The sequence below is a fragment of the Halichoerus grypus genome, chromosome 11 (genome assembly GCF_964656455.1).
Source record: "Halichoerus grypus chromosome 11, mHalGry1.hap1.1, whole genome shotgun sequence".
Classification (NCBI taxonomy): Eukaryota; Metazoa; Chordata; class Mammalia; order Carnivora; family Phocidae; genus Halichoerus; species Halichoerus grypus.
In genome coordinates this window covers 90,173,667-90,190,213 of record NC_135722.1, presented here as the reverse complement: position 1 = coordinate 90,190,213, position 16,547 = coordinate 90,173,667, and the positions used below count along the sequence as shown (strand labels likewise).

The window sequence follows — 16,547 nt, the reverse complement described above, 5'->3', positions numbered from 1 at the left end:
GGGCTGTCCTCTTCTGTCATTGGAGGAGTTCCTGGAGAAGATGGGGCTTTCTCCTCCTCTCTGGGGCCCTCATGTAAGTCACTGAGGGTGCAAGCTTCACCTGCTCAGCCCCGAGGAGCTCAGGAGAAGTGCTGGGGCTCGCACAGGCCCGGAGCCCAGCGGGGCTGTGCTGTCCCAGCCTGGCCCCCTGTGCAGCGGCTGCCCTTAGCCCCCCAGGGCCTGTCCCTTCCTTGGAGGCGGAACGGGGCGCGGGAGGAATTCCTCGCCTGTCCTCTCCCAGGGTCACAGGCAGGAGCAGGCTGTGGGGGCCGCGCCCTCTGGTATCGCAAACCAAGGCTTTTTGGGGACGTCCCAAGAGTCCCCTGCTCATATCTCGCTCAGTCCGTCCTTTCCCTCCCTTTCTTTATGTTCCTCTCCCACACCAATAAACCCTCTGTAGGGGTCCCTTCCAGAAGCTCAAACCACTCCTTCAAGCGGCTGGCCACAGGGTCCAGGGTGACGCGGGAGCAAGGCCACCTCTCTCAGCCCTTCCCTCTCCTCTCTCTTCTTTGGCTTAGCTTTCACCTCCCCCTCCTTCCAGTTGGACCCTGCACACTGCCCCTTCCCCCCAGCCCTGCCTCCACTGTGGCTCCCACCCCACCGCCCCCGGCCCCTCTGAAAAGGAGTCAGATTAAGCTTTTCCCAATCAATGTCTAATTTGGCCGGAGCAAACGTAAGAGGATTAATTATTTATATCACAGAATCAGGAGGCCTGGCTGTCACAGCTGACAGGCTGTCCTTAAATAGCCCCGAGTTTCACACGGGGCGGTGGCCCCGGCCCTGGAAACTGCAGGGGGCTTGGGGGCGCAGGAGAGCCTCAGCAGGTGGCGAGATGCTCTCCCTGGTGTGCCGGGACCTGGCCTGCCTGTCTCAGGCCCCTGGTCCTGGGGGGCAGCTGAAGTAACAGCCCAGTCCACCGCACCTGCTCCCACCCACGTCCCCTTCCCGGGTGCTGGGGTGGAGGAAGCATGGTTCTAATTTCTGAGATCAGAGCCTCGGAGGGGCACAGGAGGAAGCAATCAAGATGAATATGGAAGTGAAGAAACACAGATCCCTGCAATCTTGTCAAAGTCAGTTGGGAAAAATCAATGTCCTTATGTGAGGAGATTTGTTTAAGGCTTTTCCTCTCGGAGCCCAACACGGAATCTAGAACCACCATCTGCCTGCTGACTGAGCCCTCCCTCGAGGGGCTGGCCCATGTGGGTGGGCGCGGGGGAGGGGGCCCTCCTTTCTCTCCTCTCGCCACCGCCCCTCCACTTTCTTTTCTCCTAAATTTTCCTAGTTGCCCGAAGGGCTTCCCCAAAAAGTCTCTGGAGTCCTGAAGGGAGTGTGGTCCACACTGAAGTGTTTCAGGGCATTTGGCTAATCAGAGGGCCGTGAGGGAGGTGACTCGCCGCGAGCGTGAGCATCTGTGGGGAGGCCTGCCCCTTCCCGCACCCACGGCTGTGCCTCTGTAAGCAGGGGCTGACCCGGGACCCTGGGGGGCTGCAGGGGAGGGTGGAGGCAGAGGGAGACTTGCATGCTCTGTGCTTGTTTATTAACTTTTTAGTTTAAAAAAAAACCGCTTTGAAATTATAGAAACATGGCAAGAATAGGCCAATTAACTGCCATATTCCCTTCACCTAGATTCACTAGTTCTTAACGTATTGTCACATTTCTTTTTTTTTTAAGATTTTATTTATTTATTTGAGAGAAAGAGAGAGAATGAGTGAGTGAGAGAACAGAGCCGGGGGGAGGGGCAGAGGGAGAAGCAGATTCCCCACTGAGCAGGGAGCCTGATGTGGGACTTGATCCCAGGACTCTGAGATCATGACCTGAGCCAAAGACAGATGCTTCATTGACTGAGCCAGCCAGGTGTCCCTATTGTCACATTTCTTTATGATGATCTCTCCAGAAGGAGATATGAACTTCATCATCATCATCATCATCACTGGTATTCTGCTTCTAGAGGGGGGTGCCCCAAAGACGAAGCCCCGCTGCCTGGCTTCTGGGGCGTTCGCTCACCCTGTCCTGGTCAGAAGGCAGGGGAGGGGTGGGGGACATTGCTGGGTCCCGGAGCATGGCCCTGCCTGCTGCCCAGCCCTCCCATAACCCGGTCCTCAGATGACCTGGAGCCTGGCAGTGAAGAGACGTGGAAGTTGTACGTTCTGGTCTCCGGGGTCCCACAGGCATTCCCGGGAAGGCTGTGAGGGTGACCGTGGGATGCGTCTGCTTGGGTGCCTGTGGGAGTCCGGGGCTGCCCAGAGAAACGGGTATTCGAGGTCTCTCTGGGCACGTGGGGCTTGGCGTTTAGGGATTGTAAGCAGACCCCTGGTCGGCAGCAGAGAGGAGGCGAGCGCAGGCCCGTAGGTGCACAGAGGAAGCCCAGAGAAAGGGACTCTCTCTGGGTGTCTGTTTTGCATCTTTAGTCACTTCCAGACAGATGCCAGATCCCAGCCAAACCACACCCGCCTCCCTGGACCCACAGGGCCGTGCGCCTGCAGCGAACTTTCCCCTGCCTCCAGCCCAGGGAACGGTCACACCGGACAGGACAGATGGGTTTGCATCCTATTTTAAAATATCCTCAAGGATAAAGACTCCACGCCTTTCCTGGGTTTTGGTTCCAGTGTCCCGGTGTCGTTCAATTATCTGCACTGCGGGGAGCTCCTCCTTGCTTCCAACCTGAATCTCTCTCTGGCTGCCTCTTTGGCCCATTTCCTCTCATTGAGCCCTCTGGTCTGTGCCGCCTCTTGTCGTCCCTGTCCTCCACTCCCACTGGCCGGCCGATTATCTAGTCTGGGGCCATTAGCATCCCTGGCACCAGCTGATGCTGCAGCTTAATAACCCATCTAGACGGCAGAGGCGACGCTCTGGGCTCCACCATCAAGTCTGGGCTGGTGGGGAAGGACAGGACCGAGTTAGGGCCATGTCGAGTTCCCCAGGGCGTCTAAAGGAGGTGAGTGTCCGAGTCTGCCCTTGAGCATCTCTGAGGGCACTGCGTTCTTGAAATCTCATGCGGCGGTGCCCAGGCGGGAGGGTGCCCAGAGGAGCCAGCCCGCATTATAAAGCACCTGCTGCATGCCCCGCGCCGTGCTCCATGCTGAGTGCCGTAAGTGGCTAAATTGCAGTTCTTGCCTTCAAGAAGCTCCATCAAGAGGGAAAGACGAGCGTGTAAAACACAGTGCTTTTATCAGTGTTGTGAGCAAGGGATGCACAGGGGCCATGGGTGGACATGATCCGAGGCGCCTGCCGGACAGGGCCTTCTGTCTCAGAAATCTTACCCTACACAGGTGAACAGTTCGGTGAGCACATGGCTAGAATCTAGGTTCTGATCTTACTGCTTCTCCGGGTTGTTTTACCTTTTTTTTTTTCTGAGCCTCTCTGCTCTTTTCAGACAGAAGGGATAACCAAGCTCTCCAAACAGAAGAGGTTAGACCCACTGCATCCCGTGAAAGGGGAGTGCGCATGTACATGAAGGAAAGGGAAAGTCGACCTGACCAGGGATGAATGGGTGTGTGGGGAAGGGAGAAGGGTCCCGGGCTCCCACAGTGAACCAGCCCGTGCGCTGCGTGCCCTGGACCACAAGCAACACCCCGTGTGATAGGCAGGGGTGTGGAGGGGTCCAGGGGCCAGGCTGTGCCTCGTCAGCGGGACTCTTACCTGTACTGGGTGACAGCTGGGTTGGCCTTTGCAGAGCAGTGGAACGTGACAACATTGTCCTCCAGCACCGGCTGCGGTTCCACCGACAGGTTGACAAGCGGGGGGTCTGCAGAGAGAAGAGATTCCTTTGCAAACTGGGGAGCTGTGTCCATGGTTTTGGCGCAAGAAGATCCCCTGGGTGACATGGAGGGTAAAGGCCAGAGATTCTACCAGCAGCCACCACCCTGATGGTCCCCAGAAAGTTGGGGGCCTCAGCAGGGGGCTCCCTTATTCCCGGGGGGTGCCTGCTTCAGCTGGCCTGGTGGTGCGGTCAGGGCTCCCCCTGTGGATTCAAGGCCTGGTGTTTAAATGAACAGCCAGCCAGGAGGCATGGCTTCCTGGGCCCCCAGATGCATGCTGCCCATCTTCCTGCCTTTAGACAGAACAAAACACTTCAGACAAGAGAGGTGGGAAAAGGGGGTGCGGGGGGCACAAGGGGGAAAGTGGACACTAAGCCCCATTTAAATACACATTTTTTTGGTCTTTGAAATGTCTGTTTCATATCTGTTTGCATAAAGGTTCTGGTGCATCTGTTAACTTGGAAAGTGGCATTTACACCCTTTCATCAGCCTGATCATCTCTGCTGGGCCCTGACGGGTGTCACCCAGCCCTCAGCTCTCCAGGCTGGGTGACTCTTTCTCCTGCAACATGATGAGAAGCCAGGCTCTGAAGTGCTAAAGGGTAGGAGGTGGAGGAGACAGGAAGAGAGGGAGGGAGGGAGAGAGAGACAGAGAGGGAAGTGGGAGGGAAAGGAGAGGGAGGAGGGAGGGAGAGATGGAGGGGGAAGGACAGATGAACAGGAAACAGAGAAGGGATGGGAGGCAGGCAGAGGACACCTACATAGAAGAGGGATAGGGAGGGAGACACAGATAGAGACAGAGAGAGAGAGAGAAATGCAGAGGAAGAACAAGAAAAAGAGAGAAGCAGAGAGATGGAGGGAGACACAGAGAGACACGGACATATACACAGAAACATATAATCAGACAGAGATTTCAGACTAAAAGCAAAAAGACCGGAGGAGACCAAGCAGACAGAACATGACAGGATGTTGCGGAGAGAGACCCCACAGTATGGAGGACTAGAGAAGAGAGACAGGGAGAGAGACGTGGAGAGATAGGAAGGTGGAAACCAAGACCAGCACCTGTTCTTCGTCCTCGTCATGGTGTATAGGGCTGGCTGGGGTTCAACCCTGGGCTGAGTGAGGAGGGCAGCGTGGTCCCCGCCACCCAGCCAGGGTCCTGGGCTGCATCTTCGGGCCAGTCCTCACCTGAAATCACGGCAAACTGCTGGAAGGGCATGTGGACTTTCTAGGGGTTCCGTCCAGCCCATTTTCAGCAAAAGAAGAAGCCAGTTTCTCAGAGACCATAGAGAAAAATGCTGACCCCTCTTGGGCGCCTGCGAAGGGCACCACGAGGGGAGCAGGACTCCAACCCACCCGGCCTGAGCCTCTATTTGAGACCACAGGTGGGCTTCTGAGACCCTCAGAGTCCTATGCACAGCCCCCTGGCTGTGAACTGAGGCCAGCACACCCCGGCTTTGGGATCATTGGACCACACAGCCCCTCTTTGTCCTGCTGGTGCTCAAGCTGGGTCATGCCTCCCTGCACAGTGCCAGAGCCCAGGGGCTGGGACCAAGGAGGTGGGCCACAGGGCTGCACCCATATCTGCAGACAGCTTGAAAGACATGGGGGAGAGAACTCTGGTTCCTGAGCAGGGTGGCTGACTATTCTGGGGACCCTGATCTCCCCATGGGAGCCCCCAGTTCCGGATGCAGACCATGATCTTGGGAGCATCTGTTACAGCAGCAGTGGAGAATTTCATGGAGAATTACAAGGGAAGTGACAGGTATTTCAATGCTCTCTATCTTTGTTTTTAAAACGTAATTCAAGTAGTAAGGAGTGTGGCAAGGACCAGCCATGAGAGCTCTCCTCCCACCTTCCAGGAGAGCTACGACCCCAGAACTCTGTAGCTTTTCCCCAGGGGCTGCCCATCAGCTGCCCCCCGCGGCCCCCCCACCCCAGCTGAGGACCACCAGCTTCCAGGGCCAGTACTGTCAGGAGTCCCAGCCCTCTTTCTCTGCAGGACCAGCCAGCTCAACTGGGCATCCAAGGGCCCCTAGGGCTCCGATGGCACCATCCCTCCAGATGTGGAGACCCAGGGAGGAGCGTGCATCTTGCTGCGTGTTGGAGAGGCTCGTGCGAGGCAGAGGAATTTGGTGATTGCCATCTGGAGCCAAATGCATGGCTGGCTCATGGCCTCACATTGTAAAATTCAGTACTGAGAGGCAGAGTAGAGTCCTTCAACCCAACTCTCGTTTGAGGAAGTGATGGCTCCAGTTGGATAGAATCTAGAATCTACCTGCCACAGAACTTGGGGAGAGCTCCAGGAGGCCCCTCCCCACCTGGGTGTCCTTTATAGAGTGAGGATTCTTGGGGAGCAGGGCGATGGGGTATATACCTGTTGGGGGACCCTTCCTGCTCCCGCCATTCTGAGTTTATCCTGTGCGTGCCTCTCTCCTGCAGCTTCCTTACCTCGGCCAAATCCTTGGTACCCCACCCTTCTTCACGGGCCCCAAGAGAACGGGTCCCTAGGAGGCTTGTACACTTGCCAGTCTCATCTGCACCTCCACCCCGGACCCCGAGGTGCCTGGGTCCCTCTGTCCACCCCTCTCCTCTGGATGTGCAGGATACGAATTTTCAGGAGTCTACCAGGCTCCACAGGTGTAAATAGTTTATGTCATATCCAACTATTAGACATGATTTTAATCCCACTTGTGATGTCGACTGCATAGCTCTGCAGGAGGGCAGCTTTGATGTAGTTGATAGAACTGAGATCATATTGAACAGATGTTACAGCTGAGAGTCTGTTAGTGTTTCCATCAGCAACCTGCGTGTGCGTGTGTGTGCGTGTGCGTGTGTGTGTGTTCAGGGGAAGTATTACATCGAGGAGGGGGTGGAAAAGAGAGAAACTCCATGACTCAGTGATTTTATAGCACATTCATTTGAAACTTGGCAGCTGGATGCAGCGTCCAGATGTAGCGAGACTTTGGGGGTGTTAAGCTTTCTCTCCCATTACTCAATCTGGGGGCTTTGTCTTCCGTTGGGTAACATATAAAGACCAAGGGAAACAAACAACAAATGCGCTTTTGCTGAGTTTGGATGCTTCTTGGTTGACTGAGAAAATGGAGCAAGTTTGCAAAGCAACTCTGATCCGGCCCATGGTGTCCACAGTAAACAGTTGGACGCTTATTGAATGAACAAATGGACAAATGGAGGAGGAAGGAGGCAGGGGGAAGGTGGTGGAGAGGGCGTGTGCTTTTGCTTGGCAGGCACATGCAAACACCTTCAGGAGAGGGGACAAGGGGCTGGAGAGCTCTCCCCTGTTTGGGCTGAGAGGGGCACCGTGCATGGTGAGGACAGAGAACAGGTGCAGCGTGCTCACCCTGTGCCGAGCACTGTGCTGGAAACGTCCCCTCACAGCCACCATATGAAGTAAGCATTGTCATTTGCACAGATGGGGGAACTGAGGCACAGCAGTTAAAGAACCGGGCCGGCATCATTCAGTAAGTGGCAGAACCGGAATTTAAATCAGGAGGAATGCTGTGGTCTTAACCACTTCCCTGTCCTGCCTCAGATGGGGCGGACCTAGGAATTGGGCACCCAGGTCCTCAGCCTCTCCGGGACCTCATGCCCGATGCCTCCCGCTTCGTGTGGCGGAGGCGTCCTTGGAAAGAGAGCCGGCCAGGGCGCAGAGACCTGGCAAGCCTGGTGTCCCCCTCTGAAGCAGACTCTCCGCTGTGTGCCCTGGTGAATGGATCATCTCATCAGAGTACATTACAGGAGCGCCTTTTAATACTTGGCGGGCTGTTGTTAGGATGATGGCTTTCTTGTTGACAGGAGAGCTTCTCCGGGCGTGATGGGTAATGGCCTGGAGGGGAGCGGGGCTGCTGCTGGGTCTCCCCCTGCCGGCTGGCTCCTTGTGTGCGGGATTCCGTACGTAGCTGGTGTCGGCCTCCCGACCAGATTGGGGATCGGTGGGGGCTACAACCAGCAGCCTGGCAGTGGGAGGCTTGGATTTCTTGTGTCTCCCACCCTCATTCGTCCCAGATTTGGCTTGTGTTTGGAGAGAGCTCTGATCGTAGTCAATCTTAAGGGCAAGAAGAAACTCTGGACATCATGCGGTCAAAGGACAAGGGACTGGCATCCCCGGGGAAAAAGTGACAAGCTTCGGCCCTCACAGCCCATGGGTGGCGGAGCCTTTTTGGATGCTGGGCCGCTTGATCCCCAGAGCATCCTGCTTCCTCTCCAGAGCTGGGCCTACGGCTGCTCCTTGGAAGAAGTAGGTGGGTGTGGACAGCCAGGCAGGGAGGCCCGTCTGAGCGAGCATCTCCCTCCCATCACCCTGGTCCCAGGTCTAGCAAGAGCCCCGCTCTTCTTGGCTCTAATTAAATGAGGAACAGAAGAAGAAGCCTCCAGTTGGTGGGGGTGAGGGAGTGGTGAAGATGGGAAAGATAAAGCCTTCTCCAAGAACTCGGCTTGCTGTGTCTGGGTGTTTGGAGCAAGCCTGTCTCAGGGTTACAATGGTTTCTGTTGCCTTCTGGAATCTCAGCGGCTGCTGCCAGGATTCTAGATAGACTAGGGACTTCTGCTCACTGGCTCCTGAGATGGGCCCTGGAAAGGCCAGGACACAGGCCCAGAGCCCTACAGAGCCACGTGAAGCTCAGAATCCAGAAGCCTTAAATGAGCCAGGCTGTTGGGCAGGGGTTTTTAAATGAATTTAATTTAGAGTGAATAAAATAATATGAAGGAAATGAATGCCAGCCTTCAGCTCTAGGCTGCACCAAAACAGTCCCCAGTACATGGTGGCATCGTGCTCCCTGGCAGGGAGGGACATTTACGGGAAGAAAAGTCCATGTCTGAGTGCTGATCCTTCAGACCCGAAACAGTCCGATATTGGGAGTGAGGCCGCCAGACCACCTTTTTGAGCACTTTTTTTTGTTCTCTGGGGCCGACGGGCACTGTAGGGAGATTTTAGGAGAGCGATAGGAGTCTTTTTAGGTGACTTTTGGAATAGGGTGCTGGGGGAGCTGTAACGCATCATGACTGTTGACATTAACTGTGAGAACTGACACCCGCTGAGGACCTACTGTGCGCAAGTGTAGAAGAGGGGTTACGGTGCAGGCTCCGGAAAGCCAGGCTGTCTATATTTGACAGTTATGTGGCCTTCGGCAAGCTGATAGACCCTGGGGTGCCTCAGTTACCCCACATAGGGACCACCGGCATCCTACTCAAATGGTGGTTGTAAAGATGAAATAATCCCTGGAAAGTATGGGCTGACTGAAAGACTACTCTTCTTCCTCTTCTTCTCTCCTTGAACCCTTCCATGAGCAGGCCCCCCCGGGTACCCACCCTCTGTAGGGCATGCACTGCTCCCCCACTCCGGAGCTCCGAGCACCCTGCTGACCCCAGTACCTCTGCTCTGGTTTTCTCGCCAAGGGAGCGTGTGGGGCCACCTTGTTAAAGCAGAGCTAGGGCCCTGCTTTATATTTATTGATGTGGAAAGTTCTACCCGATACAGGTTTGGAAATGTGGCTTGAACATGTCATTGGCGAAAGATCCTCATCTGATGTCGTTACTTTGTGTGACAATAAGGACAAGCCCTTTGGGTGCCCACAAACACAGCCTCGGCCAGTCCAGGGAGCTGTCTGACCCATTTCCTGTCTTCAGACACCTCGCAGAGCTGTGCTGTTGGCTCTGGTGAGCTGGTTGTCCAGGCCTGGCTTTTCCCTCCAACCTGTGCTTCAGGCAGGGAGCGCCGGAGGTGGGGGGGTTCCTGCCCCAGGCCTGGCCCGGCTGGCGGGGGCCGAGTTAGTACTCACGCTGGATGTCGATGGTGACCGAAGTCTCCTTCCCTCCCGGGATGGCTTTGTTGGTGGCTCGGCACACGATACTCTGCCCATTCTCCACATCGCCCGGGGAAATGAAGAGGGTGCTCACGATGCTCTCACGCTTGCCATCTCGCAGCAGGGTCTGGGGGAGCAGGGAGAGAAGGCCCCAGGTCACTCAGCTGGGGTGGCCTGGGCAGGTATGGGAAGACATGCCCCAGCCTCAGAGAAGAAGGAGCCCTCAGCTCCGGACAGCCAGGGGTGCGAATCTCTGCAGAGAGCTGGGGGGTTACTGGTGACTCCCTGGCCTGGCCGAGCCCTGGGCTGCAGAAGGACAAAGGAACTAGATCACGTGGGAAAATCAGCCTGGACTCGTATACCCCAAAGGAAATCCGGCTGCAGGTCTCTCCTCTGGTGTCTGGGGGGAGCCTCTGGGTCTGCAGGCAGCACTGAGGGGCGTGCAGCTGGGGGGCTGTGGCCCCCTGAGACAGTGATGTCACCTGTAGGAGGGGGCGCAGCTTGGGGCAGGGGGGAAGGGCAGGGCTGGGCTGGGGATGCAGGTAGAATCAATGCACACTGACCATTTCATTACTTTATCTACGTAAACCCTACCAACTTTTCAAATCATATCACTTCGTGATCTCATTAGAGCCCTGACCAACCAGAAGTGGGACAGATGCCATTATCTTCCCAGTGACAGATGAGAAAACAGGCAAGACCAGGAGGGGCTGCAGAACTGTATCAAACTTACACTCCAAGTTGGGGGTGAGAGGGTCCTAGAGTGGGCTGAAGAGTGTCTCCCCAAAATTCATGTTGTCTTGGAGCCTCACAATGTCACCTGATTTGGAAACACGGTCTTCAGAGATCAGCTAAGTAATTCGTAATTAGTTAAGGATCGTCAGAGGAGATCATCCTGGATGGGGGGTGGGGTGGTGTGGGGGGGCAAATATAATGACTGGTGTCCTTAGAAGAAGAGGGGAAGACACAGAAAGGAAGGAGGAAGAAGGTCACGTGAAGACAGGCAGAGACGGGAGTGATGTGGCCACGAGCCAAGGGACTCCGGGAGCCACCACGAGTGGAGGCAACAAGGGAGGATTCTCCCTGGAGGGAGCACAGCCCGCCGACACCTTGATTTCAGACTTTTTGGCCTCCAGGAGGCGGGACAATACATTTCGGTTGTTTTAGGCACCAGTTGCGGGACCTCGAGAGGGCAGCCCTAGGAAACAAAGGCAAGTCTGAAAGCCTTTGGTTTCCTGCCTTCCATTCCTTCCATTTTCAGGGAGGCCACGCTGTGCCCCTTCCCAGCTCCCTCCCCGGCGGTTTGATGCCCAGCATCCTGAGCTCACGGAGACCCAGCAAGGTAGGTGCTGGGGAGGGGTGTCAGGCAGAAGGGCCACTTCCAAAGTGGGACTGGACTTGTTCAGGACTCAGAGACTTTTGATCCCGGGAAGCTACTTAACTCCCTCCAGAGAAGGGTGCTGGACGCTAATTTCTCCTGCTTGGAGCCGGAGGATAGATGAATAGACTTTCCTTCTCAAAACCTCCCTGAAGACATTACCGGTACTGTTCTCACCAGACCCTGAAAGGAAGGGAGCACTGGCTCTATTTAATAGAAAAGAAAACTTAGTTCAAAGTGAGTCAGAAACTTGCCGGGCAGGGCTGGGATTTGTGCTTGAGGATGGTGACCCCAGAGGCCGTGACCCTCCCACCACTGCTCCCTGCGAGCTAGACTCTGGTTAGTAAGATCTTCACTTAAAGGTGGGAACAGTTAGAGGGATTCAGCAGACTTTTAAGTTCACTGAGCTACTTAGCAGTGCTAAAAAGGAGACAGCCGGCCCAAATTGGAGTCACTTACAAACTTAGGGCCCCACATCAGCAAACCAAGACCTAATACCTAGCTAGCCTCCTGTGGTTTCAAACCCCAGGCCCCCCTGGGGTGTGACATTTAACTGGCCAGCCTGGAAACCCCTGGTGGGCAAGGGAGGTCATCCTTCCGTTCCCCCTAAGGGAGACCCTGTCTGAAACGAGGCATTCTTTGCCAATAATTTCCTTTTTCCCTCTCCATCTCTGCCTTTAAAAACCTTCCATTTTTGTACACTTCCTTGGAACTCCTTTCTATTTGCCGGATGAGATGCCGCCTGACTCACGAGTCGTTTAATAAAGCCAATTAGATCTTCAAATTTACTTAGTCGAATTTTTGTTACATGTAAGCTGCTGGAACCTTGCTCTCTGGGTCCTCAGCTCTGTGTGGTCCTTCTCAGCAAAGCTGGGGCAAAGCCGGTGGCCTGCAGCACTAGGAGCACATGACCTGAGCCTCCATCTAGAACAAGCGCATCCTGCTTTAGACAAAGATGTCAGAGAGATCCACAGAGCAGGGCAGTGGTCTAGACTATTTCTGCCCACGTTCCAGAACCACCTGGGCCTGGGCAGGCTCCCATGGTACATTCTTTACTGGGACGTGGGGTGGTGGCCTCAGCCCTGGGCAGAGGGGTCCTGGAGCAGGGCTGGGGGGAGTGATGGGGTCAATCCCAGCAAACCAAGGGGGAGGGGCTGGGCTGTCAGTGGGATGAGGGTCTTTAGCTCAGCCTCAGGGCCAGGAGCTAAACTGGAGGCCAGCAGAATAGGCCCGGGGGTGGGGGGTTGGGGGGCCTGGGGGTGTGTGGTTTAGCCCCAAGCCAAGTCCTATCACAGTAACGGTTCTGGACTCTTCGGCAGACTTCATGTGTCTATAAATAGCCAAGTATTAATAAGAACAATTTCCTGGATGGAAATAAGACCTGGGGTAGGGTGGAGGGAGGTGGGAGGTGGGGAGGGAGGTCGGTATGGTTCTTCCTCATCCCCTTTTCCTTACTTTTACGCTGTGCTAACAAGAACATTTACATGAAGTTTGACTCTGCCAGGCACCTCTCCAATTGATCTGCTCCCCGCCTGGTGGAAGGGAGAAGGGCTGCCAGGGTGCTGGCCGGAGGGGAGCGGGGAGGCCCGAGCTCCTAATTAGGCTCTCTGACTGCTTCCCTTCCTCCCCACACCCAGGGTGCTCCAGCGCCTCCGAATGATGATTAATGACATATTTACTGTGTCCGGGCATGTGCTTTTCTGGGAAATAAAAATGCTGGCTCAAATTGTTTGTTCCACCTAATTAGAGAAAAGGGAGATGTGTTCTTTAACCAAGGGGAGAGCAAGGGGAAGGCAGGGCCTCAGCAGCTGGCTCACCCTGGGAAGCTGAGCATCTCACCCTGGGCCCCAGCTCCCAGGGATCGGACCCGGGGCGGTGTCCCCAGGGAGAGGCCAGGGTGCAGGCATGGTGTAGGTAGGATGTTCCTGGGGAGGCCCGGGGAGGCGGGCCCACCTGCAGGTGTAAAGTTGACCCCCCGCCCCCACCCCGTGGCCTGGCGGCCTGTCTGCTCTGCAGCCAGCGCTTGGCCTCTGTCTTCTCAACCTATTTCCCTTCTTCCCTCAGTCCTTCCTTATCCTCACTCCTTTTCTTTCTCTTCTCTCTTTTCCTTCATTCCCCTCTTGCAAATCTCCCCAATCTCCCCTTTTCTCACATGCAAATGAAGCCTTTGGACTTTGTGGTGGTCTTGAAGGTACAGGCCAGGTGGAACATTCTATCATTTGTAGGTTCTCGTCCCAGCCCACTTTCCCCTCCTCTCCCAGCTCCTTCGCTCCTTCTCCCGGTCTTCCCTTCACTGAACTGGGCTCTGGGGACACACCTTGGGCCCCAGCCTCCCACCTCCTGCTCCAGAAACCTTCCTTAGCATGCAAATCAGCTCAGGGAGGGTAAGTGGATTATGAATGGCAAGTCACTTTGTCTCTGGGGCCACCACCTCCAAGGCCTGGGGTAGCCCCTCCTCCAGCTTGGTCGGGAGGAGCGTGCTGCCAAATCCCAGCCTCAGAGTCCCCCAGCCCAGCTCTCATGACCCCGCTGGGGGCTCCTGTCGCTCTACCAGGACCCAGCCTACCTGTGTGCGGAGATTCGGGGCAGGGACCCGTGCACGGTGGGCTTTCCACCCCTTGGCCTATGTGCGGGTCCATGGGCCTCCATCCACGAACAGCTTCTAAGCTTTCCAGACTATCCATCCCAGTGGCTGTGTGAGGCGTCTCTAGACCCTGCCTGCCCCGTGCAGCTTCCTGTGTCCCCAGCCCCACTGCGCCATCCCTGAGGGAAGGCACTTGGCATTCAATTGGCAGAGGCCCAGAGGCGGGGCTGGGGCAGGGGGACAGCGTGTACCCTGTGTGTGGTTGTCCAGAGTGCTCGCTCTGCTCTTCCCAAAGCCCCCAGGGCCTCAGCTGGGCACTGGAGAGCCCAGAGGCCCCACCAAGAGGCGGGCAGCCTGGTGGTGCCTGTGTGGGAACCACAGGTGACGGGGTGGAGCGGGGCGTGCAGGGTGGAGGTTGGAGGGAATGCAGGGGGTGGGTGCCCCAACCCTGGTGCTAAATCTGGGAAGCTCATTGATATGCAAACAGCCTGGAAAGCCCCTGAGTGAGGCCTGATTGCCTGGCAACAAGGCCTCCCTCTTCTCCCTCCTCACTCACCTCCCCCACCCGCTGTGTCCTTTTTTTTTTTTTTAATCTTCTCTCTTCTTCCCCTTTTTATAGCTGCCTGGGGCGGGGGGATCCATTAGGGCCTCTTGTCACGTGGCTCGAATGAGGGCTGTAAGGGAAGGTGGAAAACCACAAGGCCATTTGCCCCAGACCCTGCATCCTCGGGGACCCCAGGCTTGTGCCCTGGGTGAGAATGGATGCCCTTCACAAAGAAGGCCAAGATGGGTGGCAACTGCCTTGCTGGCTGGAGACTCTAGGCACCTAAGAGACACAGATGGGAAGGGGTTGCTGGGGTGACTGCTGGGGAGAGAACACACAGTGGAAGGGGCTCATGGAGGGAGCTGGGCCCTAGTGAGGGCCTTAAGGGGTGTTGTTCTAGAGTTCCTCTTACAACAGGGCCCTAATGAGGCTCCTGGTCCTGGTGGTGGTGGTGGGGAGCCCTTGGGCAGGCAGCAGCCTGAAGCTGGAGGGAGCAGACAGGTAGGGCTGGAGAGTAACGGGCTTCAAGGTAAATACATATATGACTGGCGGCGTCCAGGAGGAGAGGACTTGGAGAGAGGCCTTGTCACCAGCTCCCTTGCTTCTGCAGCCAGACACCCGCCGGGAGTCCCAGGCACTCACCCAAGCACCCGGGCCACCAGGGTGTTTGAGGGGCACCACAGCCTGTGCTGGGGGAGGCAGGGCAGAGGGCGCTTCTTTTTCCTGATTCTCCTCCCAGGGCAAGGGGCCTGGCCATCCTCAGTGATGCTATCCTCCACCCTGCTGGCCACATGCTGGATAGCAGAAAGCAGGTTCCCTGAAACCAGGGCTGCTGGATGACCTGCGGGGAAGCGGACCTGGGATGGAGGTCTGAGAGGAGGGTCTAACACGACTGGCTAGCCCTCTCTCTGCCAGGTGCTTTCTGTACATCGTTCCTTTTGAGTCTCAGAGCAACCCTACTGGGCGTCCATGGCTAACGGCACCCTGTTTTGCAGCTGGGGAAACTGAGGCAGAGAGACTAAGTTACCATAATATGTGATGGAGCCCTACAGTGACGCTGACGTTCCCATCTAGGAAAGGGGAGAGCAAGGTGCACCCTGGGGTCCAAGAGGATCAAGTGAGGGCCGGGCAGAGAGCCTACCAGCCAGGCACTCTTCTTGTTCGAGCTTTACAGCTATCTTTGAGGCAGGCGCTGTTCTCGCTCCGAACTGTATAGGTGGGGACGCCGCAAGGTTAGGTAGCTTGCTTGCTCACCTTCGCAGAGCTGGAACAGGGTGGAGCCTGGATTTGAAGTGAGGCTGCCCAGCTCCGGGGCCCAGGGGCTTAACCAGCACCGGGTGACAAATACTGAGGGCTTCAGACCTCAGGGCTGTCTGGGCTGCCCCGGATGATCTTTTCTGTAGATGCTGGGCGCCTAGGTGCTGCTTAACTGTGTGTGCATTTGAGTGCTCTGTTTCTGTCTCTGTTTCAGCTGCTCACATCCCCCCCCCCCCCCCCCGGCCCCAAGCAGAGCTTGTGGGGGCAGCTCTGCCTTCGGGTCATCAGAAGTGCCGCTGTGACTGGTCTTTGCAGTCCCGGGGAAGGAGAGGGGAGGCAGAGGGGTGGGCTTGGTGCCCCCTAGAGCTGGTTCCACGTGAGCACTGCTGGGTCACCCACCCTTCTCTGGGTGCTCCACGTCGTCGGTTTGTAGCTTGTTAGAGCTGGCAGGCACCTGCTCTGGACTGAGCTGTGTGCCCCCCCCGCCGAATTCATATGGTGAAGCCCGGACCCCCAGCGTGACTATCTATGGTTATAGGGCCTTTAAGGAGGTAACTAAGGTTAAATGAGGTCATAAGGGTGCTAAGGTGTCCTTATAAGTAGAGGAAGAGACACCAGAGATCTGTCTCTCTGCACACACAGAAGAAAGGCCATGTGGGGACACAGAGAGAAGTTGCCGTCTGCTAGGAAGAGAGATCTCACCAGGAACCAGCCCTACTGGCACCTTGATCTTGGCCTTCCAGCCTCCAGAACTGAGAGAAACAGATGTCTGTTGTTTAAGCCACTGGTCTGTAGTATTTTGTTATGGCAACTCAAGCCTACTCATACAGAGTGTCTGAGCCGACTCCTTTGTTTTACAGAAGAGGAAACTGAGGCCCAAGGAATGACTCTCCTGAGGTTCACAGAGCAGGGTCTGGAACCCCAGCCCCTTGCTGCCCAGTGCTGCCACGCTGGTCGTCTCCCTGCAGGAGTGTGATCAGGGCTGGGGTCGGGGGTGCGGTGCAGAGGGTGAGCGTGGCCTCCTGCCCTGGTTTGCCGTAGCACCGTGCCAGGCTCTCAGAAGGGCCTTCTCCGCATAGATGACGCAACGTGCTGGGGCGAGGTGACCCCTGGACAAGGCGCAGCAGGGTGACTCTGAACTTTCTGTTCACCAGATGGGGGTGTGT

The 16,547-nt window shown here is 56.3% G+C and overlaps 1 protein-coding gene across 6 annotated transcripts in view; it reads right to left on the bottom strand.

Moving 5' to 3' along the window:
* Positions 1-16,547, bottom strand: part of KIRREL3 (kirre like nephrin family adhesion molecule 3) — a 537,206-nt gene that overhangs the window by 21,655 nt on the left and 499,004 nt on the right. For all 6 annotated transcript variants that reach the window (XM_078058779.1, XM_036099296.2, XM_036099300.2 and 3 more), the window contains 2 exons: positions 9,595-9,745; positions 3,679-3,784 (listed from right to left, as the gene is read on the bottom strand). In XM_078058779.1, the coding sequence (XP_077914905.1) occupies positions 3,679-3,784; positions 9,595-9,745 (257 nt within the window). The remainder of the gene's footprint in view (positions 1-3,678; positions 3,785-9,594; positions 9,746-16,547) is intronic.